Source organism: Cyberlindnera jadinii, assembly GCF_001661405.1.
Source record: "Cyberlindnera jadinii NRRL Y-1542 unplaced genomic scaffold CYBJAscaffold_1, whole genome shotgun sequence".
Taxonomy (NCBI): Eukaryota; Fungi; Ascomycota; class Saccharomycetes; order Phaffomycetales; family Wickerhamomycetaceae; genus Williopsis; species Williopsis jadinii.
The window spans coordinates 1,701,204-1,724,188 of NW_017963652.1; the positions used below are offsets into that span (position 1 = coordinate 1,701,204).

Here is a 22,985-nt window from a genome sequence, read left to right on the forward strand (position 1 = left end):
ACCAATTTATCCTAAAATGCTAGGGTTGAACACAATGTGCCTTGTCGTTCTCTTAAACAGATTACAATACGTTTGCCTCAGTGCCTCAGTTGGGCCAATTACGTTCACCTTATGATTTCTTAGCCATTTCTCTCGCTTTGTCTTTAACGCAGATACATAATCCTAATGAATACCGTTATTGAAGACAATGGTGTCAATACCTTCTGGTGAAACTTCTTCCAATTGAGGATTTGGCTTTTCAATAAAGCTCTGATTACTTGTGTCGATGGTAACGATCTTGATATTTGAATGCTCACTTATCAGCTCTATGTACGTTTTAGGCCTCCTTTCATCTCTAATGGGAGCTATTGAGGCTGTAGGCTTGGTCTCCGAATACTGTTTGGTGAACTCAAAACCATTATCACGTGAATAACCGACAAGAAAGATGATTTTGGAGAGTATTTGCACAATTTGGTGTTAACAGCTTGTTTCATGACTGCTTGATACTAACAATACTTATTCCTTGTCCTCATAAACAGCGATTTATATCACAAATCATGTAAAGTGTGCTTTCCTTTGACTGCAGCCTCGGCTGGTCGGCCTCTGAAATGTGCTACAAAGTCCTTAGTGTTACTCACGAGTAATTACACTATGTGACAATGACAAATCACACTGAAGGAATCTTCAACAGCGGTTGGTCTTCTTGTCACAATACATCACTATCATTTGCTAATCGATCATTGTCCATGATAATATGGTGAAGTGCATCAACAGTGCTGTGAGTGAGCACCCGGAAATAGGCTCCTGCGCTATTTGCAGTGGATTCATCCTGCCATTCATCCAAGTCCCTTTATTAACAATGGGCTAGCTGGTTAGAAGAAAACAACACAAAGTGTACTTATTATGAATACCTTCGTTATATCGAGAACAGTTAATTGATAACAGTACAACGGAGGACCAACATCAAAGCTTAACACCGGGGTGCTACGCTAAGTCCGAGGGGCTGTCAGTGCCCATAATTCCGTTTGAACTGGGTGAAGAGACGATTCGACTCCTATGTAAGTGAGCGATCGAGTGCTAGTACCCGGTCAAGAGAAGAACATCCTGTTGATATAGCATATCATCAGTGTGTTTCGGGAAATGGCCTACTTGTGCTATGGTTTTGAGATGGCATTACCGTCTCACACGGTCTCCACGCGTCTAAAGCACTGGTACTTTTGCTCAGAAATGTGTCACAACACCGAGTTACATTGAATGGTAGAGCCCGAGCCAGCACTCGCTTAAAAGTTGCCACCAATAAACTGTAAGAGAATTAGTTTGAGTGATTTTGATATCATCGGATCTCACTACGATTGTCCTTCATCGGTTCCCCCATTGTACTACAAAATTGGTTGAAGAATTGGTGGTACGATTTTGGAGCACTGGGAATTCACTTCCTGATTAGGAAACTTGATCCACCGAACCCCATCTTCCATACAAGAATGTGTCAATATTCACAAGCTGAGTTATCAAGATATACTGGCAAGTCTTGTGGTCAGTCTCAGGTACTAGAGGTCCAATTTCTGGATGATGGATCGTACGATTCCATTTGGGCTTCATACCGTTGTCAAAGTGACCAATGTTGGGATTATTTAAGGGTAACGGTGTTCCTCATCGAGCCCTAACCATACCTTCCTGAGCACACAACAGATCTCAAAGAGGAGCAGAACATAAGCAATATCACAATGGCAGAACTCATTAGTCAAGTATCAAGCTTGTCCAGCAAAATCCAATCAGAAACCAAGTTCTTGGGTGAGCCAGAACAAACAAGTGAAGGTCGTCGTGCCTCCAGTAGATGGAGCTATGCCACTCCAAAGTTTAGCAAGTCAAAGGAGGAAATGTTGAAGGACTTACCAACTGCATACCCAGCTGTTGTCAACTGTGCAAACTTCTCTAAGCTTGCTTACAAGCCATTGAGTCAAGGCAAATCCTACGATTTGATTGATGGTGATTCAAACGCAAAGATGTTTAAGGATGTGTTTGGCTCAAAAGTTGATGATGAATTGACCGTATTAGAGTCTTTCACTGATAAATCTGTCAGTGGATACTTGGGTAAAGTCGATTCCTCGAAGTCTATTGTTGTCGCCTTTAAAGCTGGTCTTGAGTTATTGACATCATCCACTTCCGATTACAAGCCATTGACAAAGGCAAATCCACACTTGTCAGGTTTGAAAGTCATGTCCACATTACAAGACTCATTGAGTGCCTTGGAATCAAAATTTGCAATTGTTGAGACTCTTAAGAGCACCATGGACAAGTACTCAGGGTACAAGCTGTACATTGTGGGACACTCCGTTGGTGGCTCAATTGCAGCACTCTTTGGTTTTGAAGCACAAAACTTGGGTTATAAGCCAACCATTGTGACCTTTGGTGCGCCAAAAGTTGGAACAGACACCACCCCATCAAACTATCTGAAGAAGATTGTCAAGCTATTTGAGATTCTGAGTGATGTCATCGACAAAGCCGACATGTTTGAGCACATTACTAGTTCTAAATTTGCAGTCTTCATCAACGTTGAAACTGTTGGTGATGTTGTTCCAACACTACCACTGTCGTTCCAAAAGCTGGGTGGTGTTCCATTCTTCCTAAAAGATGTTGCCCCAGACTACCCACAGTTCTTGTACACACAGGATGTCGACTACAGATTGAACTCTAGAAGTGCTATTAGACAAGGCTCAAGATACAACAAAGGTCTCGTCGATTCAGGTGCTTCATTGGAGAGTAAACTCAAAGAGTTGTTTGAATCTGTTGAAGATTATTCCCTAGAAGAGGTTGCAAAGTCGTCAAAGAAAGCTGATTACTTGGTGAGCTTTGAAACCACTCTCAAGAGCAAGTTGTAAGTTACATACGCCCATATTACAAACAAACAAGTACAATTTGCGTCAACATGTAGCGCTCGGTATACATTCTTTTCCCCCAGCGCTTAAGTCCCACTTTCGGAAAAACTGTTGCGGGAAGCGGGAAAAGTACGGGGCTTCACTTAGTTGCCACAGTTGAAAAGAATTGGTTTAAAAGAATTGATTGAACCCATTTTAAACATTGACTGTTTGGATAACCCATACACTCAGAAGGAAACATGGGATTTGATCTTTCAGAAATTTCCACTGAGGCCCTTGGGCTGATGAGTTTGACGTGGAGGCCAGCTCCTATCGATAAGCCCACTGCATTTGAGGCAATGTTGGAAGCCATAAAGATTAACCTGCCTTCAAAGACGTTCTTCAACGGAGGTGAGTTTTACGGTGGCGATAACATCAATCTGGAATACATCAGGGATTTCTTTGTCAAGTACCCGGAACAAAGAGCGAATGTCATAATTTCAATTAAGGGTGCCTTAGATGTGGCCACCTTGACCCCCGAGCCAACTGCTGAGGGGATTAACAAATCACTGGATAACGTCTTGAAGTACATTCCAGACTTGGATATCTTTGAGCCTGCTCGATTATCCCCAGGTGTTGCTTTGAGTGAGACTGCAAAGGCCCTTGACGATGCCATTGACTCTGGTAAAATCAAAGGCTACACTTTGAGTGAGGTTAACGGTACCACTTTGAAAGAGTTCAGCTCAATTGCAAAGTATAAGCCAGTCGGTGTTGAGGTTGAATTTTCCATCTTTACAAGGGACGTTTTGGAGAATGGAATTGCAAAGACTGCTGGTGAACTGGACATCCCAATCATTGCATATTCTCCCCTCTCTAGAGGTTTATTAACCGGTGAAATCAGAGCCAAATCAGACGTACCAGAGGGTGATGTTCGTCATCATTTGGAGAGATTTAGCGAAGACAACATAAAGAAGAACGTTGCCATTGTTGATGAGCTCGTATCATTGGCCAAGAGAAAAGGTGTCACACCTGCTCAGTTGGCATTGGCGTGGTTGAGGTATCACTCTGGTAAGACCATCGACGGTATAAAATACCCAACGATTGTTCCAATCCCATCCTCATCTAGTGCACAGAGAGTTGACGAGAACTTCCAAAAAGTTTCGCTCACAGATGACGAGTTTGGTGAGATTGCCAACGTCATCACTGGTAAAGAGGTCCATGGCCACAGGTACAACGAAAAAGTAGCAAAGTACCTGTCATTGTGATCTGTCCCATTAAACGTTAGAAATCATGAGCCATGCCGTCATTGTAGAGATCACGTACGTCAATTCCCCTACGCCCTCGTACACACTGTCTACGGAACCATGAGATGTTTCCACCTAAAGCCACAGTTCACAAGACTTGCATTCTAGGCTATTAATCGTAAATGCACACTGACGGACTTTTGCCCAAAACTTTAAGCGGAGAAACCAAAAGCTTAAAACGCCGTGATGGAAAAAAGAAATTCCGAACGGCGCATGGAAAAACTTCATCGTGGCACATAAGAAAAAATACATCGTGCATGCAAGCTTTACTTTACATTTGGTAGAGTTTATAGAGTTGTACATGTAGACCGTTGTTGTTGGAGAACGAACGGCAACCTGTATTCTTTCTGGATTCACGTGAATGATAAGAATATATGTAACACAGTTTGTATATAAGCAGGAAACTGTGGCGTCTTTTTTAGAGACTTTTCCCTCCAGTGTGCGTATGTACCACCTACAACATCCGCTCTTTTGTTGTATAAAAAGCTTGAGATGATCCATAGAATGTCTGAAAGTATGGTGTTCGTGCTATGTGTCAATAATTATGCCACCGTTTGATATAGATGAGGACATAGAGAAGCAAGTTGTTGTTAATGGGCTTGTAAAGAAAGAGACAGAGACGTCAAGCACCACAACGGAAGATGTCAACTCACATACCAAAGGAGCAACCGTTGAAGAAACGGTCCATTCCTTGAACCGTTCTCTAACACCAAGACAAATATCTATGATCTCCATCGCTGGTATCATAGGTACCGGGTTATACTTGGGAACTGGCCGTGCTTTAGCTAAAGGTGGACCTGCTTCGTTGTTCATCAACTATACAATCATTGGTGGGCTGGTCTACCTCGTCATGCTTTCTCTCGGTGAAATGTCTGCACATATGCCAATTGCCGGATCCTTTTGTTCATTTGCTCGTAAATTTGGAAGTGAAAGCATGGGGTTCGCCATCTTGATCAACTATTGGTTTAACGATGCAGTATCAGTGGCTAGTGATCTTACAGCATTACAACTTGTCATGGAGTACTGGACCGATTTCCACTATTGGATTATATCGTTGATCTTTTGGATCTTTTTGTTATCTTTAAATCTAGTGCACGTGAAATTTTACGGTGAAACCGAGTACTGGTTAGCACTGTTGAAAGTGCTGGCTATCTTGGCATTCTTTATCGTCAGCATCGTCGTTAACGTTGGTCACAACAGCCAACATGAGTACATTGGTTTCAAATATTGGACCATTGGTGAAGCTCCATTTGTTGATGGGTTCAAGGGGTTTGCTTCCCTATTTGTCACTTCGGCATTCTCATATGGTGGTACTGAGAGTATCACAATTACTGCTGGTTCAGCAAAGAACCCTGTGATGTCGACAAAGATTGTCACAACGACTGTTTTCTACAGAATCATCATCTTTTACATCTTGACAGTCTTCTTCATTGCAATGAACGTTCCCTATAACTATCCTGGATTGGCTACTAAATCTGTTATGACCTCTCCTTTCACCATCGTGTTCCAAGAAGCCGGTTCAAAGATTGCTGGCTCATTTATGAACGCCGTTATTTTGACATCGATTATCAGTGCGGGCAACCATGCCCTGTACGCTGGCTCTATGTTGGCCTACACTCTGGGAACCGACGGTTATCTACCAAAGATCTTGACCTGGAAGAATAGGTACCAAACACCGTACGTTGCAGTTCTGGTCACATGGATTGCTGGTGGTTTATGCTTTGGTTCCTCCTTCGTAGGTGCAGGTGAGCTATGGACATGGTTGCAGAATATTGTCGGTGTTTCAAACCAACTGGCATGGTTATGTATTGGAATCACCTCTATTAGATTCAGACAGGGTTTGAAGGCACAGGGACGTGAACATGAGCTTGAATTCAAGAATTGGACTTATCCCTTCGGGCCATATTTCGTTGTTATCTTCACAACGTTTATCATATTTGTTCAAGGCTGGGGAGCCTTTGCACCATGGAGTGTCAAGGATTTCTTCCAAGTTTACCTGGAACTGATCGTGTTCCCTGTAACGTTCATTCTATGGTGGGTTTTACACCCTCGTGACCGGTTCATCAGAGCGAAAGACATGGATTTTGACACTGATCACTACATAGAAGGCGAAGAGGAACGTAACGACCGTTTAAGATATGAAAACCTCAAGGGATTTGCTAAGCTACGTGCAGTTCTGAAGAACTTTTTCGTTTAGATAGATGTTTTATGAAGCTAATGGCCTAATGAATGTGGATGTAATGAAAGCGTTTCTCTGCGTAAATGACTGCCGGCTCCATAAAGAGCCCTGCCTAGCGATCCCCAACGTCCCATGGTCTCCGCCCGCCTGGCGAGCCTGGGTTTTTATCGCGGGAGGGATATTTCAACAACAGAACTTTTCTGCTCATAACCGTCAAGCAGCATACAAAGCATCGGCATCACACAAGGAACTACCACTGAATGTTGGGCTCAAAACTCCAATCTGGTGCCTTCGTACGGCCCCTGATAAGTGGGAAAACAGATCTGGAACAAGCTGTGGTGGAAGAGCATAACGCTGAGGTTCAGAACCAGCAGCTTGCTAATCAACAAGTGCATCGGGAGCCACAACAGACATCAACGTTTCTACGGCACAAGAGGACTATCGACGAAGTTGAAAAGGACCAGGACACAGAGCTGGAGATCCTCAAGAGCAAAGTCTCCCTGTATGACATAGTTTCCAAGCAAAGAATACGAAACTGTGTGAAGAGCACAAGGTGTTCTCATATCGAACCGTTTGATTTTGAGACTTTTTGTTGTGTAAACAAAGTCACAACGTCTTTCTTCTCCAAACCCAATATGACTGAGACAGACAACAGATGGCAACTCAGGAGTCTACCCAATGAGAATGGGAAGGTGAGGTTCCAACTATCGCTGAAACGAGGGAAATCTCTCTCGAATATGAACCATCTGAAATTGACGAGGAAGTATAAAAATGTGCTGAATTTTAGGTGTCCAGTGTGTAATGTTTCCTTCAACTCTATGGAGTTGATCCATGACGATTTCATGGACCTGGTGTTGAGGAATGTTCCTCCAGATATCAAAACTGTGGAGTTGGATGATTCGTTCGTGTGCACCCTCTTACCAGAGACGACGGAGATTAAAAGTGATTCCCAAGTGATATCGCTAGATGATGGTGATGACATTGCCGGCGATGGTCTTTCCACTGAAATTACCCCTGACCTTGTTAATGGGATTGTCAGTGATGACGATTCCCCGCTAAAACTTTTATCTAGGAAATCTAAAAGGATAAGAGTCAAACTGTTCAGCGATAACGATGAGTACGATTTCTGGGATTCTGATGATGGAGAAGACCTTATAGGAGGTACCGAAGACGACCCTGTGGTTATTGATTAGATGAGACATGTGCATGTCCATATATCGTTACTATTGATATTACTATATTAGTCAGATAATAGATATGGTCTTTACTTAAACGTTTCATGCTGTTGGTGCTTGTTCTATCGCCTCAGTCTTGGGCTTCTTTACTATTATCTCAACATAGTTTCCTGGGATATAGCCTGTTTGGCCACTTCTAGACCGTACTCTCCACCATTGCGATTCTCTACCAGAGGGATCCAGCTTTGACAGTATGGCGACTAAATCGCCAGTCTTGAGTGGTAGTTCCACCTGGGGATTCTCCGGGACAAAGTCGTAGAGGGCCCTTCCAAAATCAATGGATGAAACATCTATAGGTTCTTGTTGCTGTTGTTGACCAGGAAACTGTCCTGGAAGAGGCAGATTTCTCTTCTTTGCCAGGTGTAGCACAAGCTTATTCAAAAGATACGGCGTTCCAATAGCCATTGCAAGGAATATTAGTAGAGGCTTTAACGATATCCTCTTTGCCGTCGAGTTTCTTGTGGCCTCTTGCTTGGCTTCGAATTTGGCAAACTCCTTCGCATCGATAACCTTTGATGTATCCTTTATTAGCCTACCCCCGGTGATCTTTGCCAATAGCCTTTTACAGTACTTTATAAGTGCATAGATACCGAGAAAGGAGCCAAGAGCGTTCTTCAGGTTCCCAAACTGCTCAGCAACTGAAACCATGGTGAAGAAAGAGCTATGAGTGGCCATATACGTTGCCTCCAGCATCTGTGCAAATCCTGCAAATGCACCAATGACGCTCTCTATCAGCTGAAACGTTGCCTGTGTGCTCTCTGCGAATCCACCGCCTTCACCGTTCTGTGGGCCATACATTCCATTCATACCATAGCCTCCCATTCCATATCCTCCCATTCCGTATCCTCCCATCCCATAACCTCCAAGTCCACTCCCATACATAGATCCATAACCTCCCAGTCGACTATATCCTCCATACCCACCATATCCTCCTAATCCGGATCCATAGCTCGATCCAAACGTTGATCCATACCCACCCATCGAATCATAGGAGTACGGCGTTGACGAAGATACTCCAGACTGCAACGACGTGGGTCTCTCAGGGACCGTTGGTTGTGACAATGACGACGACCCACTTCCGATAGCGCTCTGCGGTGGTTCAGGCGATAAAACATGTGGTACAGCTTCTGCTTGGCCCGACGCAGCTATTCCTCCCCATTGTTAGTTCACCTCATGATGGAATCGTACAAAAGAGACAGAGCCGAATATGTCCTTCAAGTCTCCGATCACAAAGCACACAAAGAAGCCATACTCACCTGCTGACGACTGTCCAGACGATACCTCCCATGGCTTAGGACGTGGCGCTGACATAACCTCTGTGATGATAAAGCACTTTCCTCCAATGCTTTCTAAATGGTTAAAAGTGGGCAAAATGAGAGAGAATTTTGTTAACAGTTTTTCGGTCAAACTTGCCTTTTTGTGCCTTTGTAGGAGGCCCTGCGGAGATAGTGAGGAGGGGCAATTCCGAGGAACTCTATCACATGATGCGTTTTCTCTCGAGGGTGTGGGCATACCACTCGAATCTACTCAGCGCCACAGTTCTGGTGTGACATACCGGGAAGCGATCTCCGTCTTGGATATATAAGTGCTTTAAGTACTCTGGATAAAGTGGTTAGTTACTTCTTTCTGGATATGTCAACGGCAGGTACCATCACAGTGTGTAAACCAACATGAAAGTGCTTGTTCTCGGCGCAACTGGCTTCATAGGCACAAGTGTTGTTGATTCTTTAGTCAAAGGAGGGCATCAGGTCCTTGGACAGTCAAGAAGCGAATCATCGCAGCTGGAGCTTGCCAGGCGTGAGATTGAGCTCGTTGTGAGTGATCCATTCAACGATGATAAATGGACAGAGCAGCTGGATACCATCGATGTTGTCATCGATTGTATCGGTGGGAATGCGCCAATTGATACTGGTTGTATCAAACTCATCAAGAAGGCTGAAGGCTTTAAAAGACATGCAACGGCTGCTAAGCTGGTTTACATATGGACATCCGGTGTTTGGCTACACGGTGAGGATCGCTGGAACTTCGTCACTGATGGTACTAAAGCAGACCACCCTCCAGAAAAAGTTGCCTGGAGACCAGAGGTTGAACACTACCTGATAAATAGTACAGCATTGGACGGCATAGTTATTCGTCCAGGGTTGGTCTATGGAAGAAGTGGAAGCGTACCGGCAATGCTCTTTGCACAAGGTGCGAACTCCGACAAGATTGTATGGCCTGGAACTCCTGGTGGCCGGTATGCTACTGTCCACGTTGATGATTTGGGAGAGCTGTACAGATTAGCTGTGGAGAAGTACCCGTTGGTTAGAGGGTTGAAGATTGAAGGAAGTAACCCGTCTACTGAAAGTGTTGACTTGATACTCCAAAGAACCGTGGAAATCTCAGGTGCGAAATCGTATATTTATAAGACTCCTGAGTCCCCATTTGAAGTTGCTCTTGCTGCAACTAGCGTCGTTAGAGGTACAATTGCAAAATCGATACTGGGCTGGACCCCGGTCAAGCCATCATTGGTTGATGGATTGGCAATCTACTACCACGCTGCAATTGCTTCTACTCAAAAGTGATTTGCATTAGATTGGTCAGTGTGTATAATTCGTAACAATAAAAACAACAAGAAAGTTCATTAGTACTATATAAGAGTGTCAACGTGTGAGACAATGGTCAAACCCTTCCGTATCTTAACCTTGTGGTTCTTTGCATTGGCCAACGCCTTGAGGAGACGTTTATCCTTTTCGCTGCTCTTGCATAGCCATATGTTCTCCTGCTGTAGTAGATCTCTATCCTGTCTCAGAGATCTTATCGTATGCAACAGATCCTGGACCAGATCTTCGTTCATCGTCATTTGCATCTGATTCTTCAAATCTTTCTTGCCCGACTGGAACGATGAGGTAAACTGCTCTGTACACACCGTCGGTGGTGTCTTTATAACATTTTCCGACGAGGATAATGGTGATGCCATTGGCGACGTGTCCCTGGTTGTAGAAACTTGTGAATTCATTAGCGTATCGAGCTCCTTCTCCAAGGTCTGTACATCCTCTCTCAAACTCTCAATCACTTTATCCTTCTTATCCTGTGAAGTCTTTGAGACGAGTTTCAACTTTGTAACATTTTCGCTCAAATGTGCCACCTGGGCTTCAAGCTCTGCCTTGTTCTGAGAAAGCTTTCTCAGCTCAGCATCTTGTAGTTCCACTTGTTCTCTAAGTTGCTTCAATTCTTCGGATTCATCTTTTCTCATTGAAGAATTCTGTTGCTTTTGCGATTGGGATTGCTCTTGAATATGTCCCAACAACAAATTGTTATCCTCTCTAAGCTGTATATTCATCTCCCGTAGCTGTGCATTTTCCTCTTCTAATACAAGTAGTCTCTCAATGTGTTCTCTAAGGGCACTGTTCTCGTCAACCCAACTGCCGGGGCTCATCCTAGTGGATTGGGTGCCATAGTTGTATCCGGTATTATCAGTGACAAAGGACCCCTTCGACGACCTTGGTTCAATTAACCAATCTCCCTGTTGTAATAGTGGGCCGTTCGGAGACATTGACTGCGGGATTGGAGGCTGTGGGGGTAAGAAATGGTCCGAGGACCTGTTCGAGACAAACGACTGTGCACGATAAGGTGAAGATTGTATCGACTGTGTTCTCGGCGGAGCCATCATCTCGTGCGAAGAGAACCCTTCTTGTAGTTGGTAAAACCCTTGTTGTTCTGCTGCAGCAGCAGCAGCAGCGTTTCTTCTACTCTGCTGGCTGAACTGTTGAAATGTCTTTTGCATCTTTGTTTTGTGCTGTTTCCGTTGATCAAGAACAGACAATGGAGTCTTTTTCAATCCATGCTCACGACTATTGTCCACATTCGTGCTAAACATCCTTGTATGATACCTCTTTGTTGACTTAGTTGTTCCACCTGATTATGAGAAGGGAGAAGAAGAAGTTAATAAAGCCACCAAAGGAAAAAAAAACCTCAACACACGTACTTCGTGTAGAAAATTTCTAGCTTATGGGATTAATGCACCTTGTACATATTTTGCATCTTTTGAGGCCTGCCTTGCTGAACCTTTCGAGCAAAAGAGGCCCAAAGGAGAAATCGTGAAAAAGCCAAATCCATCGCGATGTTGCCGAAAAGGGTAAATTAATTACAAATTTGGCTTGCGGGAACTTTGGGACCACTCCAAAAAAAGAAACAGTTGACGCGTAAGGCTGTTGTTGGCATAACTTCTAAGGCCAGGGAAATGGTTGTCTCTCTTCCCTTCCCCCTTACAGTTGTGTGGGACCAGGACGCGGTCACAGTCTCCAGGATGAGACGCGTACATTTAATACTAGGGGGCGCCCCTACTGAAACAACCAGGTAGATCGTTTCCAAGGCAAAGGGACGCGTCTGGTTTTAGTTTCTTCGTGGAAAGCCCCCTCCTGTAATGACTTCCAGCTGCGCCTCTACGTATCACGAACACGTTTTGATCTAGTCAGAAAGTCTAATCATTAGTTGATACCTATAGGTTGTGATTATATGGTTGGGCTTGAGTGCCGTAGTCTTCTCCTCGTTGACTTTACAGATGCCAATTGCTCGAGGTTCTTCTTTTGTATTCTATGACTTGCCCTGAATTTGATGCTCTTCTTCTTCAAATCCATAGCGTTGGCCCGTTCTTCCTCTCCAAGACCGAGACTTATCGTATCATCTCTCTCCCCCGCTGATACGTCGCTGTCGTCTTCTTCCTCTTCGTCCTCCTCACTTTCCTCAAAATCCTCGTCTTTAGAAGATTGATCGCTGACAAAATCCGAATCATCAGGAAGCACTGTCTTGATATCAATAAATCCATCATCTTCTTCGGATTTGGCACCATTTCTTATCTTTCGGTTCCGTTTGGAAGCATCTCGTTTCCCAGGGTAGCAATGCCTATAGCCTTGTAACACCTCTACCTTACCATTGGAAAGGTTATGCTCGTTGATCTCATTAAGTATCTGTTCTTCTGCTGTGCGTGGATCATTCAAATCATCGTGCAAGAAATTTGCCAGGATTGCAATACTATCTCTCATAGGGTCAGGCTTAACAATGTCACTGACCATCTTTGTAGATTTGACACTCGTCTCCAAATTAGAAGGCCCAAGACCAACTTGGTTAATACCACCAGATGGACCAAAGATGAGTGGCTTCCACAAAAGAGCTGAAGGCTCCAAAGTCACATAGTTTTTATTTTCCCAAGTCTGAGTAATTTCATCCAATACGGATAAATCAATGCTTATAGCATATTTGCTCAACTCTGCATTGTATAAAAGTGCATCACACTGCTCCAATCCAACAACCACATCAGAAGTGGTCAAGCCTGTAAGACTAGACAACTGACTCAATGAAACGTTGAAGTTGGACCTGTTCTTTGAAAGCCTCTTCAAGGTGTAAGCAATAGTGACTTTCCAGTAATTCCTATAACTCACAAGACCCAGATCACTCAATGGCTTTTCAGGTGTGCCTTGTTTGAACTCACGGCGACTTAGCAGATAAGAAAAATCAATCAACAAATTACCATAGCCTTTTCTTTGGTATATAGGCAACGTGATAATACAACTGAGGTTGTAGTTTGTCGAATTCAGCTTCTCCTTCGAGAAATAACCAACAAAATGGTGATGGTTTGTTATTGGATCGTGTTCAGTCAAGACGTAGAACATAAAGGGCTCAACGTCATAGTATAAAGTCTTTGAGTTCAAAAACAGTTTGGCCAATAGACACAAATTTTGACAATATATGACATTCTTTCTGCCATCAATCTCGAAAATCGAGTTGTTGCCGTGTCTGTAAATCTCTGTTCCTGGAGGGTGAAACATATCACATTTCAACTTATGACGATGCAGTATGTACTTCGAAGACATGTACTTGAGACAATGCTCACATATATAGAGCATTTGATTCTTGCTGTATTCCTCAGGGTAAGGCGCGGTGTACCAAGTCTGAATCTCATAGTCCTTGAATTGAATGAATTTGATCTTTGAGCTCTGTGCAAAGGGATCATCTCTAACAGATTGGTTCAACATGACCGTATTGTTTCTTAGTCTATCTGGTTCGGATTTCTTCAAAAGTTTCTTAAATAGTATCCTATCCCTTTTCGATGGCATTGTCTTGTCATTTTTGGCCTGTTCTTTCGACAGTGCCCCTCTATAGAGAACTTCATCATCATCTGAGTGCAATTCGTTGTCATCTTCATCTTCGTTGACATTGAAATCGTCGTTTTCATTGTCCTTTATGTCCAACTTTTCATCATCCCGAAGTGGTGAAGGCTCTCTGAACTGGTAGAACTGAGAGCTTTGATATTTAATCTTCATGACAAACTTATGAGCAGTGTGTTGTGTTACGAGACAATTCTTGTTCGAGCTAAACCAGGCCTTGTGAGAATTTCTCGATATTGTACCACTCGATGATGTAGCTCGCGGCCTCGTCTCACAGTATACGGGCGACTCGTCCCTATGCCGTAGTGAGCGCGTTGACTTTTCAGATTCCGCATCCTCAAATGCCTTTTGATGAACCGCATCGTATTCCAAGTTATCTGGGATCACCAGAGATCTCAGCAGACTTAGCTTCCTCTGTACAACTCTGTCATGCGGTGACGTTGATCTCTTCGTCCCAGTGCCCTTTGTAGCGTCGGGAGCAGCAGTCATGGTGTACCTCTGTTCACCCTTTATCACCACAGCAGTGTGCTAGACAATGTCACTCGAAGCCAGCTTCAATAGGGGCACAGTTGTTGGTCAGTTCTGCCGTCAAAAACGCTACAATTGGTCTTTGTTTACACAGAGGTACAAACAGGGAAAAAACCGATCAACTTTTCCCGCTCACCAGTTTGTGGAATTGTATGGAGACGACACCCAGACACCAATAAGAGCAGGTGCAGCCGCTGACTAAGCAGTGGAATCAAGGCATCATCATCCCATGGATAGGCGATGACAGGGTCTTTGGTTACAGCTTGAATTACTACAACAATGGGCTAAACGCTAGACGTATATATAATATAAAATTCATTGTAGTAAAGTCACACTGGCATGCAAAGTTTATCAGAAGTTTCGAGCAACAAAACCAACGGCATTTCAAGCACCCGGTACATTCTCCCGACCAAAGTACAACAGCGTCCATGCCATCTGTTGAGTAATCTTTAGCCTCTTTCATCTTTGTTCTTTCCTCTTCGTTATTCATTTCTCAGTACGTATAAAAGGACATCAGTCATGTTAAAATGTTGTGTGTATATGTGTTCTTTTTTTCGTTTTTATTGTGTGTGTGTATCCGCATGTTTTCTGGTCTTGACATTTCTTGTGATGATTAAAGAAAAGCATAGAAGTGTTCATTCATGAATAACGTTGATATCGTAATAGTCAAAAGAAGAGAAGGCGTCAACATAAGAGCAAGAGAAAACAAAACAAAACAGAAAAAAACATGGAATATAAGCGTTATTCTCTTCCTCAAGCAGTCGGTTGCATAGATCTTGGTCCCCAGATATTGGAGCCTGTGTCCAAATTCAAATTGAGTGCATTGAGCCCATCGTTCAGCTCGTTTTCAACATTGGAAGCTGCTCCGTTATAATGATCCTCCCATTGGTTGGATTGCAAGTTGAAACGAGACATGCCTTCTAACCCCGGTGTTGTTGGTTGAGACTGCGTGGCTGAGGGTGGACCCTGTTGTGGGAACTGTTGACCCTGCTGATGTTGGCCAAGAGACTGATGCTGCTGCTGTTGCTGCTGTTGTTGTTGTTGTTGCTGTTGCTGTTGTTGGTAGAACAACACATTAGAAGATCCAGGGTTGTTGTACAGTGATGGCATAACCCTGGTTGGAGTAGGGTTATTTCTCAGTAACGCTGCAGTGGACAAAGCGTTATTAGTTTGGGATACTCCAAGGTTGAAGTTTGGTGGAATACGACTTGCTCCTTGTTGTGGCATCGCCGTCTGTCTAAATCTTTGGTTCTGTTGGGCAGCAGCAGCGGCAGCAGCTTGTTGTTGAGATAGAAGAGGAATTGCAGAATGGGATTGGGATCTTAATAGAGGCGAAGGATCATGAATTGTTCCACGTCTCTTGATCAAAATGAAGTTGTTTTCGTAAGATTCAACCAATCCCAAGAACTGTACCAATATGGTTACAATTCTCTTGTGGTTCGGAGAAAGCGTCGCAGGGTATGCAATTTCATTGTATTGTCTTTCACCATCTTTAAAGAACAACAGCTGTGAATAAAACTCCAAAGTTTCAGGGTCGTTAAAGTCCACTTGGGATGGAGGCAATGGCAAGTTGTTGACAAATGGGATTGGCGCATAGTACCTTTCAGAACCGGTATGCTGCTCTTGCAAAGGCTGTTGAGTGAGTTGTTGTGGATAGGTTTGCTGTTGCTGCTGTCCTTGGGATGCGACACCAACCTGCTGAGAAGCTTGTTGAGGCAAGATATCCTTCTGCTGGCCTGCTGGAGCAGATGAGATACTGATCATCGAAGCCAAAGAGGCACTTGAATTGGAGCGGTGTTGCTCCTCCAACTGCCCACGTTTCTCACGCTTCTCCCTTTCAATTCTTTCACGTTCTGCCAGTGGAAGCATCTTCTTATACTCCACCCTCAACTTACGGCCACCAATTTCACGACCGTTCAACTGAGTCACAACTGTTGTCGTCTCATCAGTGGATGTGAAATTTGCAAAAGCCAATCCTCTGAATACCCCATTATCGAAATGGTAGTTGAAGGCATAAGGCAATGGCAAGTTCAACTTTGTCATAACTTCCAACAGCTGTTCCTTCTTTATGGCAAATGGGATGTTTTTGATCACAATTGCCGTAGGGATTAGTTCATCGTCATCATCGGTGTTGTTGTTTGCATTTGCATCATTATCATTAGATTCGTTATTGATTTCGTTCTTTCCAGATTCCGAGTCTGCTTTGTTGTTGGTTTGGTTCAATCCAGTCACGCTGTGTGGAACAACGCTTGAAACACTTGGCGATGGACGCTGCGACTGAGGATCGAACGACGCCTGTACGGACTGTGAGTGTCCACCACTAAGCTGCGGTTGTTGGTACTGGCCGATGTAACCAGGGCCATTCAGGTTGGATCCGTACGAGTTGACAAAGTTCTGGTTCTCAATAGAGCTCGTGGTTGAGGATTGAGAAACCTGTTGTTGTTGTTCAATCCAGGGGGTAACGTTTAGAGAACCTCCCTGTTGATACCAGGCCTGTTGATGAGCATGGACTTGTCCCTGTGCTTGTCCTTGTCCCTGGGTCTGGGTCTGGCCAAAATAGCGGCTTTGTCCGCCAAATCCTCTTCCTGGGGTCGGTTGGTTACCTGCAAAGGAGTACCCAGACTGCGCAGAGGACATGGACGAAGTTGATGGACGTCTCTCCCGTTCAAAGTTGTTCGGAGTCGTGGTGAACTGTCTGAGATCCATTACGTAGCAAGTAGATCAGTCAGTCAGATGTGTGGTATGAAGAATCCGTTCGTTATGGTATACTCCTTGTGATTGACTCTGTTGTGTTGTCCGTGTATAAGCTAAACGTCCAGGACAAAAAAATATGTATGACGGGACAGACAGACAGAAAGAGAGACTTGATCGGGAATACTCTGGTGTGTGCTTTTTCTTTTCCTACTCAGAATTCGAAGACACTTAAAGACAAAACCGGGTCAGATAAGAAGGGGTCTTTCCTATGTTTCAATATCAACACGTTAAAACGGTTTGTTGTAATCCTCTTCTTGGTTAAATTCCCTATTCAGCGGACACTTTTTTCCACTTGTCTTGAAAAAAAGAAAGAAGAAAACAGACAAGCTTCCACTTAAACTTCGGTTTTTTTTAATCGTGGGTTTTTTGTCCAGTGTGGAAAAAGAAGCTCTTCCTGTTTGTCCCAAAAGTCCTCCCCCAAGCGTCGACTGTGAGAGGCGAGAAGAAAAAAGACTACAAAAACAAAACAATTTGGTACACCCGCCCACCTCGCAATTGTCTGTTTTGCGTGGCTTTACCGGCTACTTACTGCCAATGAGCGCGTCGGCAAAAATCAGCTACTTGTTACAGGTGGGCGATTCCAACCATGACGGGGACATTTGGAAGTGGCTGGACGAGACACCCGGCAGTGTACGGGTTTTGGATGTAGTATCCGGTAGGGACACGGTGGAACCCGCTCTTGACCAAATGCTTTCTCATTGGTGCTTTCAAAGGAATCATGGATTGTGGAAGAAGAGCGGTATCCAGAGATGCTTAGAACGTTCTGTAAGCCTCCAAAGCTGCCCATTGATAATGTATCAACAAACACGCTCTTACAGAATCTCGGTTACATCAATCAGCCAAGCGCAGGTACCATCCATTGGTTGCCCTTAGGCTTGAAAGTGTTGAAGAATGTTGAAACCATCATCCGTGATGAGATGGACCGTGTTGGTGGTGAAGAGTTCAGTTTGAGCTCTTTGAGTAGTAGAGACCTATGGCAGCAGACTGGGAGATGGAAGAACACCGAACTGTTCAAGATGAAGATAAATGACGGTGAGAATGACGACTTCTGCCTGGCCCCAACGCACGAGGAGGAGATTACAAACCTAATCAAATTGGCAAACGTCAACTACAAGGCATTGCCACTGTTAACTTACCAGATCACTCGTAAGTACAGATTTGAGAAACGTCCGCGCGGTGGATTGTTGAGAGGCCGTGAATTTGTCATGAAGGACGCATACTCATTCGATAAGGACCATAACGGTGCCATCGAAACCTTCGACAAAGTTAACGAGGCGTATTACAAGATCTTCTCAAGGCTGAAAGTGCCCTTTGAAAGAGCAGTGGCCGACTCAGGAGACATAGGTGGTAACCTCAGTCAAGAGTGGCACTTCGTCAATCCAGTAGGTGAGGATCTGCTATATAAATGCACGCATTGCTCAACGGTTTCAAACGTTGAAAAGACGGTAGCATTACCACTTGACGACTCACCTCCTGCCAAAGTGGCAAAAGTACAATACGCATTGACCCAAGATAATGAAACTCTTGTTGCTGCTTATTACCCCGATGATCGGGTGTTCCTCCCAAATTTGCTCAAAGATCAAGTTGAAGACATTGATATGTCATCTCTTTTGTTATCCCCAGAAGAAGTGGTCGAAAGGTTCCAAGGTGAAGGAGATGAGGAGCTGATTCTAAAAAAGTTCATCCGTATAATGGATGCAAGACTGAACGATTCCACGGATTTACCTGATTTCCCAATTTCAACTTTCCAGAAGAACAACTTTACTCTGATAACTGATGTACCACTGGTTGAAGCCCGTGAGGGTGAAATCTGCGGCGAGTGTGAAGAAGGTACTTTGACTGGAATGAATGCAATTGAAGTTGGACACACTTTTTACCTCGGCACGAGATACTCAAAGCCTATGAATGCAAGATATGCAACTGCTCAGAACACTTCAGAACTGTTAGAGATGGGATGTTACGGTATAGGGGTCTCAAGAATTGTTGGTGCCATCGCACAGATGAACAGGGATCAACAAGGACTTGTATGGCCTTCTACAATTGCTCCATACCAGGTTGCATTGGTTGTTGCACCAAGAGTCGATTCTCAAACCGTTGACGATGCGTTGAGACTGTTATCTCCATGGAAAGTGATGCAAGATCAAAACGAAAAGACTGGCTTTGGTGCAAAGATCATCAACGCAAAGATGCACGGTATCCCAATCGTTGCAGTTGTCGGTAAAAACTGGCCAATTGTTGAATTGGAAGTGCGTGGTAAGAGATGGAAACCTGATAACGATGAAACACCTTACGACTACGAAATAGCATTACAACAAAAGACAGAAGAGTGGGGATGGACCTGTGAAGTTAACAATGGTGTTGAAAAGCACTTTGTCCAAAAGGATCGCATCCAGGACGTTATCTCTCTGTTGCTAAAGGACTTGTGAATATGACTCTACGCGTGTGAATAATCCCGGATTTTAATATACATAGAAAATTATCTCTTTTGTTTATTCAACCACCACTTCAACTCCTTTTCTCTCTCTTTCTCTCTCTTTCTCTTCTTTTCTCTCTCTGTGTGTGGGGCTATACCATTGATTAGTTCAAGAGCTTACCAGTAAGTTTGGCGACAATGTGAAGAGCAATGACGGAAAAGATGAAACCAACAGCAAGGAACATGACGATCAATGGGTCAACTCTCAATCCCTGTGCCTCGTCGGTGTACAGCTTGAGAAGAGAAGCGGAGGATCCCCCAAACCCAGCAGATCTCGTGGAAGTTGGGGTTTGTGATTGCGCTTGAGCCTTGGCCTTAGCATTGTTACGACGCTTGATGTCGGTTCTTTGTCCACCTGGGGCTGCTGACTGTTAAACACGTTAGCTGGGCCGTTCCCTTGGCTTGGAGTGAGCAAAACATAGGTACTAACCATCTTTATAGAAGTTGAATATGGGTGTGTGTTAAAGTGGCCACAAGTCAGAAAGCCGGTAGTGCGCTTGTGAGCTTTTTCATCCTTCAAAAGTCGACACGTTAACAGTTTTGGCGAAAACCCGAAGAAAACATAATCATCCAAACACCACATTTTTCAAGGGTAGGGTAATCTACGTCTCTGCGGAAGAGGCCTTTTATTTAGAGCTCTATAATTGTTTATTCCTGAAACTAGTCATTGTTGATATCTTGTTATAGGCTGTGAAGTTGCTCTCTAACCCTTGAAGTTATAGCACCCTTCGAAGAAGTTGATTTCCAACTGTACAGTTTCAGCGAATATGGCGTTGCATCTCGCCCACTGCTCTGGAGAGCACTCTGTAGATGCCCTCTCAATCTCATTCGCTAGGAACTCGACCCAAGTTTCGAACTCTTCACCACTGTGAAGGTCAATCCATTCTTGGTGTTTGTATGCCAGTTTTATCTGCTGTGACTTAAGCTTCTCACTGTTGTACTGAGCCCATCCCAAATACACCTTTTCCATAACATAGATATAGGTGATGATCTCAGCATAGCAGGTGACGTTATCGATCAGCTTTTCCATGAATTGGATATACGACTTGACTTGAAGCAGTCTCACTGGTGAGTCTGTCAATAACAGAGGGATATTCTCCTGGAGCTCTTTCAACGACGTCTCCTTTAAGATGCCCATCGTGATGTCAAAATAGTCATTCTCTCTGCCAGCTAGAAGTGCAACTTGCTTGCCCAAGACCACCAACGAATCGCCATTGGTACACAACGAGAGTGCCTTCCCCATGATTCTCAGTGCAATGTGGAAATATTGCAAATCTTGGACCAGAAAGGTGTACAACTTGTAATCCGGAAGAGTTCCATCGCATAACTCATTCGTCAGAGGATGAGTAATTGACTCTTGGAATTTGGCCTTGTTCTTCTCTAGCAATTGCTCTACTTTGCTCATCCCGTGTACTTTGACAGTGATTCATGGTGTTATGTAGAAGGAATACTTCGCATTGTATCCAATTCAACGTAAATCCAGCTTTCCGATGGTATATGCGCTTACAGCCTTCGCCCATTTTTATTAGTATGCATCTTACAACGACTACATAAATGCAACAATGAATGTCTATACGGAAAGTCGCAATGACGTTATTATAAAGTGGATATGAAATGATAATGATGTGAAGTATGTACAGAGGCTGATATCAAGCTTCATAGAACAAAGGCGTACTTTGACTTTGCTCTAAGACGCTTTCCATACTTATAGAACAAGAATGGAACCGGCACAAGAGCAAAACCCACACATGAAAGAAGCAAACCTGCCCAGTTAGTACCCATGGCATGGAACATCTGCACCGCAAACAATGGGAACGCACATGCAAACCCGGATCTGAAGAAGGTGTTACCTGCAAGAGCCGAAGCTGCAAACACCAGGTATGAATCAATGATGTAGTTGATAGAACCGTTGAAGATGGTAATCAATCCAAATCCGATAAAGACACCAGCAGCGGTCGGAGCCATCCAATGGACTTTATCTGGATAGTTACCTGTCCATGTAAACCAGAAAAGACCCACTGGAAACAAAACCGAACCATAGAACACCGAAATCAGACGAGCCTCAGGAACGATCTTACCACCGTTACTGTCCATGGCTTTCAAATAGGCACCTTCAGCCCACAGACAAACAGCACCACCAAACATCATACCAACGACAAGACCCAAATATGGCAATTCACTGGTACCACCTGTCATACGATAACCCTCGGCAAAGACGATAGGGTAAGCAGAAAGTAGGAGATAAAGAATACCATAAATGAAAGCGTTGTAAAATGAGATAAGGAACAGAATTGGTTCCGTGGCAACCATGATCAATGGACGGGTGATGTTCTTTTCAACAATGTCCTTGACTGTGAGTTCGAATTCGTCATGTGGTGCATGAATCAACCAGTTACCAGTACGTTTTTTAATCTCCTTAGCCTTGTTGACTAGAATGATTGGATGGTGAGTTTCTTCAAAGAAGACTGCAACTAGTGCAAGTGAGAATGAGCCAAAGATTCCAATAAGATATTGGGTCCATCTCCATCCCAAGTAAGATGAAACGACAAAGGCACCGATGACAGGTGCAAGCAATGGCATACAAAACACCATCATGGAGAAGATTGCAATGGCCTTACCACGAGTTCTGTTTCCGAAAAGGTCTGCAAAGGCAGCGGGTACAACCACCAATGGCGCAGCACCTATAATACCTGCAAACGCTCTACAAAGCATCACAGTCTGGATATCTTTAGCAGTTGCAACTGCAAATGTGAAACAGACGAACCCAAGTCCAGAGATCAACAAAACTGGTCTTCTACCGTACAATTCTGATAATGGAGCCCAAACAACCGGACCAGTTGCAAACCCCAAGACGTATAACGATATACCCAAAGTAGCTGTGACGTGACCAATGTGGAATTCCTCAGAAACCTCCAAGATACCTGGTGAGTACATAGAGGAGCCCATGGCCACCGCGGCGGTCATGGCACCAATAATTGCACATATCCAAACCTTTCTCTTCATATTCCAGTTGTGTGGGTGCAATGGATCATCCGGCCCGTTGAAAGAAACGGTATAAGGTTCGGGGTCTGGGAAGTCCGTTGGAATCTCCTTGTTGAGACCCATTGGTGGCATTGGGGTCTTTGCATGTTCGTTCTCCTCTTCTGTTGTGTACGCAGCAGTCAAGACTCTGGAGAGTTCTCTTGAGACAGCATCGCTTGCCTCAACGTGATCTAATTCTTCATCCAAAGTCTTGACCCTCTTGGCTTGGTTTTCAACATCGCCCACAGCATCGGGAAGGGACTGGGGGTCCTGTGCAAACTCACTGTCTGCAGAGGACGAGTTATGCGATGACGATGAGGTGGGGCTCAGAGAGTTGTCGTCCCCTGCATGTTCAACTTTCGGAGTTGTTGAGATATTACTGTTGGCCATGGTACTGGAGTGGTCGGATGAAGACGTCATCGAAGTCTTAGTACGTGTCAATGGCAGAAAGTACTCGTGTGCCTAACGTAGAATCTCCAGCGGTATTATAAAGTTGCAGTTGGAAGCTTGG

General features: G+C 44.1%; 14 protein-coding genes across 14 annotated transcripts; 6 read left to right on the forward strand and 8 right to left on the reverse strand.

Moving 5' to 3' along the window:
* Nucleotides 1–1,703: 1,703 nt before the first annotated feature.
* Nucleotides 1,704–2,858, forward strand: CYBJADRAFT_160453 (alpha/beta-hydrolase; the record flags this gene model as incomplete). The annotated part of the gene is made up of 1 exon (XM_020213531.1): nt 1,704–2,858. One exon carries the CDS (start codon nt 1,704–1,706, stop codon nt 2,856–2,858), a length of 1,155 nt encoding a protein of 384 aa, XP_020073535.1.
* Nucleotides 2,859–3,017: 159 nt separating this feature from the next.
* Nucleotides 3,018–4,402, forward strand: CYBJADRAFT_165773 (pyridoxine 4-dehydrogenase). Its single transcript, XM_020214200.1, has one exon. It carries the CDS (start codon nt 3,095–3,097, stop codon nt 4,097–4,099), a length of 1,005 nt encoding a protein of 334 aa, XP_020073536.1. The 5' UTR covers nt 3,018–3,094; the 3' UTR covers nt 4,100–4,402.
* CYBJADRAFT_13440 (uncharacterized protein) lies at nt 4,157–4,756 on the reverse strand. Its single transcript, XM_020213120.1, has one exon. It carries the CDS (start codon nt 4,637–4,639, stop codon nt 4,214–4,216), a length of 426 nt encoding a protein of 141 aa, XP_020073537.1. The 5' UTR covers nt 4,640–4,756; the 3' UTR covers nt 4,157–4,213.
* Nucleotides 4,479–6,384, forward strand: CYBJADRAFT_165774 (uncharacterized protein). Its single transcript, XM_020214201.1, has one exon. The coding sequence runs from the start codon at nt 4,683–4,685 to the stop codon at nt 6,333–6,335; it is 1,653 nt and encodes a 550-aa protein (XP_020073538.1). The 5' UTR covers nt 4,479–4,682; the 3' UTR covers nt 6,336–6,384.
* Nucleotides 6,385–6,472: 88 nt separating this feature from the next.
* On the forward strand, nt 6,473–7,792 carry CYBJADRAFT_165775 (uncharacterized protein). Its single transcript, XM_020214202.1, has one exon. It carries the CDS (start codon nt 6,578–6,580, stop codon nt 7,508–7,510), a length of 933 nt encoding a protein of 310 aa, XP_020073539.1. The 5' UTR covers nt 6,473–6,577; the 3' UTR covers nt 7,511–7,792.
* PEX13 (peroxin PEX13) lies at nt 7,463–8,858 on the reverse strand. The gene has a single exon (XM_020214203.1). It carries the CDS (start codon nt 8,531–8,533, stop codon nt 7,595–7,597), a length of 939 nt encoding a protein of 312 aa, XP_020073540.1. The 5' UTR covers nt 8,534–8,858; the 3' UTR covers nt 7,463–7,594.
* A 306-nt stretch (nt 8,859–9,164) lies between these two features.
* CYBJADRAFT_165777 (NAD(P)-binding protein) lies at nt 9,165–10,174 on the forward strand. The gene has a single exon (XM_020214204.1). It carries the CDS (start codon nt 9,223–9,225, stop codon nt 10,114–10,116), a length of 894 nt encoding a protein of 297 aa, XP_020073541.1. The 5' UTR covers nt 9,165–9,222; the 3' UTR covers nt 10,117–10,174.
* On the reverse strand, nt 10,105–11,442 carry CYBJADRAFT_165778 (uncharacterized protein). The gene has a single exon (XM_020214205.1). It carries the CDS (start codon nt 11,409–11,411, stop codon nt 10,182–10,184), a length of 1,230 nt encoding a protein of 409 aa, XP_020073542.1. The 5' UTR covers nt 11,412–11,442; the 3' UTR covers nt 10,105–10,181.
* A 555-nt stretch (nt 11,443–11,997) lies between these two features.
* Nucleotides 11,998–14,303, reverse strand: SAS3 (histone acetyltransferase). The gene has a single exon (XM_020214206.1). The coding sequence runs from the start codon at nt 14,185–14,187 to the stop codon at nt 12,046–12,048; it is 2,142 nt and encodes a 713-aa protein (XP_020073543.1). The 5' UTR covers nt 14,188–14,303; the 3' UTR covers nt 11,998–12,045.
* Nucleotides 14,304–14,774: 471 nt separating this feature from the next.
* PIN4 (Pin4p) lies at nt 14,775–17,389 on the reverse strand. The gene has a single exon (XM_020214207.1). The coding sequence runs from the start codon at nt 16,930–16,932 to the stop codon at nt 14,980–14,982; it is 1,953 nt and encodes a 650-aa protein (XP_020073544.1). The 5' UTR covers nt 16,933–17,389; the 3' UTR covers nt 14,775–14,979.
* Nucleotides 17,390–17,514: 125 nt separating this feature from the next.
* Nucleotides 17,515–19,406, forward strand: AIM10 (putative proline--tRNA ligase AIM10; the record flags this gene model as incomplete). The annotated part of the gene is made up of 2 exons (XM_020217294.1): nt 17,515–17,745; nt 17,799–19,406. The coding sequence occupies 2 exons, from the start codon at nt 17,515–17,517 to the stop codon at nt 19,404–19,406; spliced, it is 1,839 nt and encodes a 612-aa protein (XP_020073545.1).
* Nucleotides 19,321–19,942, reverse strand: CYBJADRAFT_165781 (SEC61-beta family protein; the record flags this gene model as incomplete). The annotated part of the gene is made up of 2 exons (XM_020214208.1): nt 19,884–19,942; nt 19,321–19,821 (listed from the first exon to the last, which is right to left on the reverse strand). Coding segments are annotated over exons 1-2 (262 nt in total), but the record flags the coding sequence as incomplete, so codon positions are not given.
* A 134-nt stretch (nt 19,943–20,076) lies between these two features.
* On the reverse strand, nt 20,077–20,906 carry PET18 (Pet18p). Its single transcript, XM_020214209.1, has one exon. The coding sequence runs from the start codon at nt 20,856–20,858 to the stop codon at nt 20,157–20,159; it is 702 nt and encodes a 233-aa protein (XP_020073547.1). The 5' UTR covers nt 20,859–20,906; the 3' UTR covers nt 20,077–20,156.
* Nucleotides 20,907–21,109: 203 nt separating this feature from the next.
* On the reverse strand, nt 21,110–22,864 carry TPO1 (polyamine transporter TPO1; the record flags this gene model as incomplete). The annotated part of the gene is made up of 1 exon (XM_020212406.1): nt 21,110–22,864. One exon carries the CDS (start codon nt 22,862–22,864, stop codon nt 21,110–21,112), a length of 1,755 nt encoding a protein of 584 aa, XP_020073548.1.
* Nucleotides 22,865–22,985: the final 121 nt, after the last annotated feature.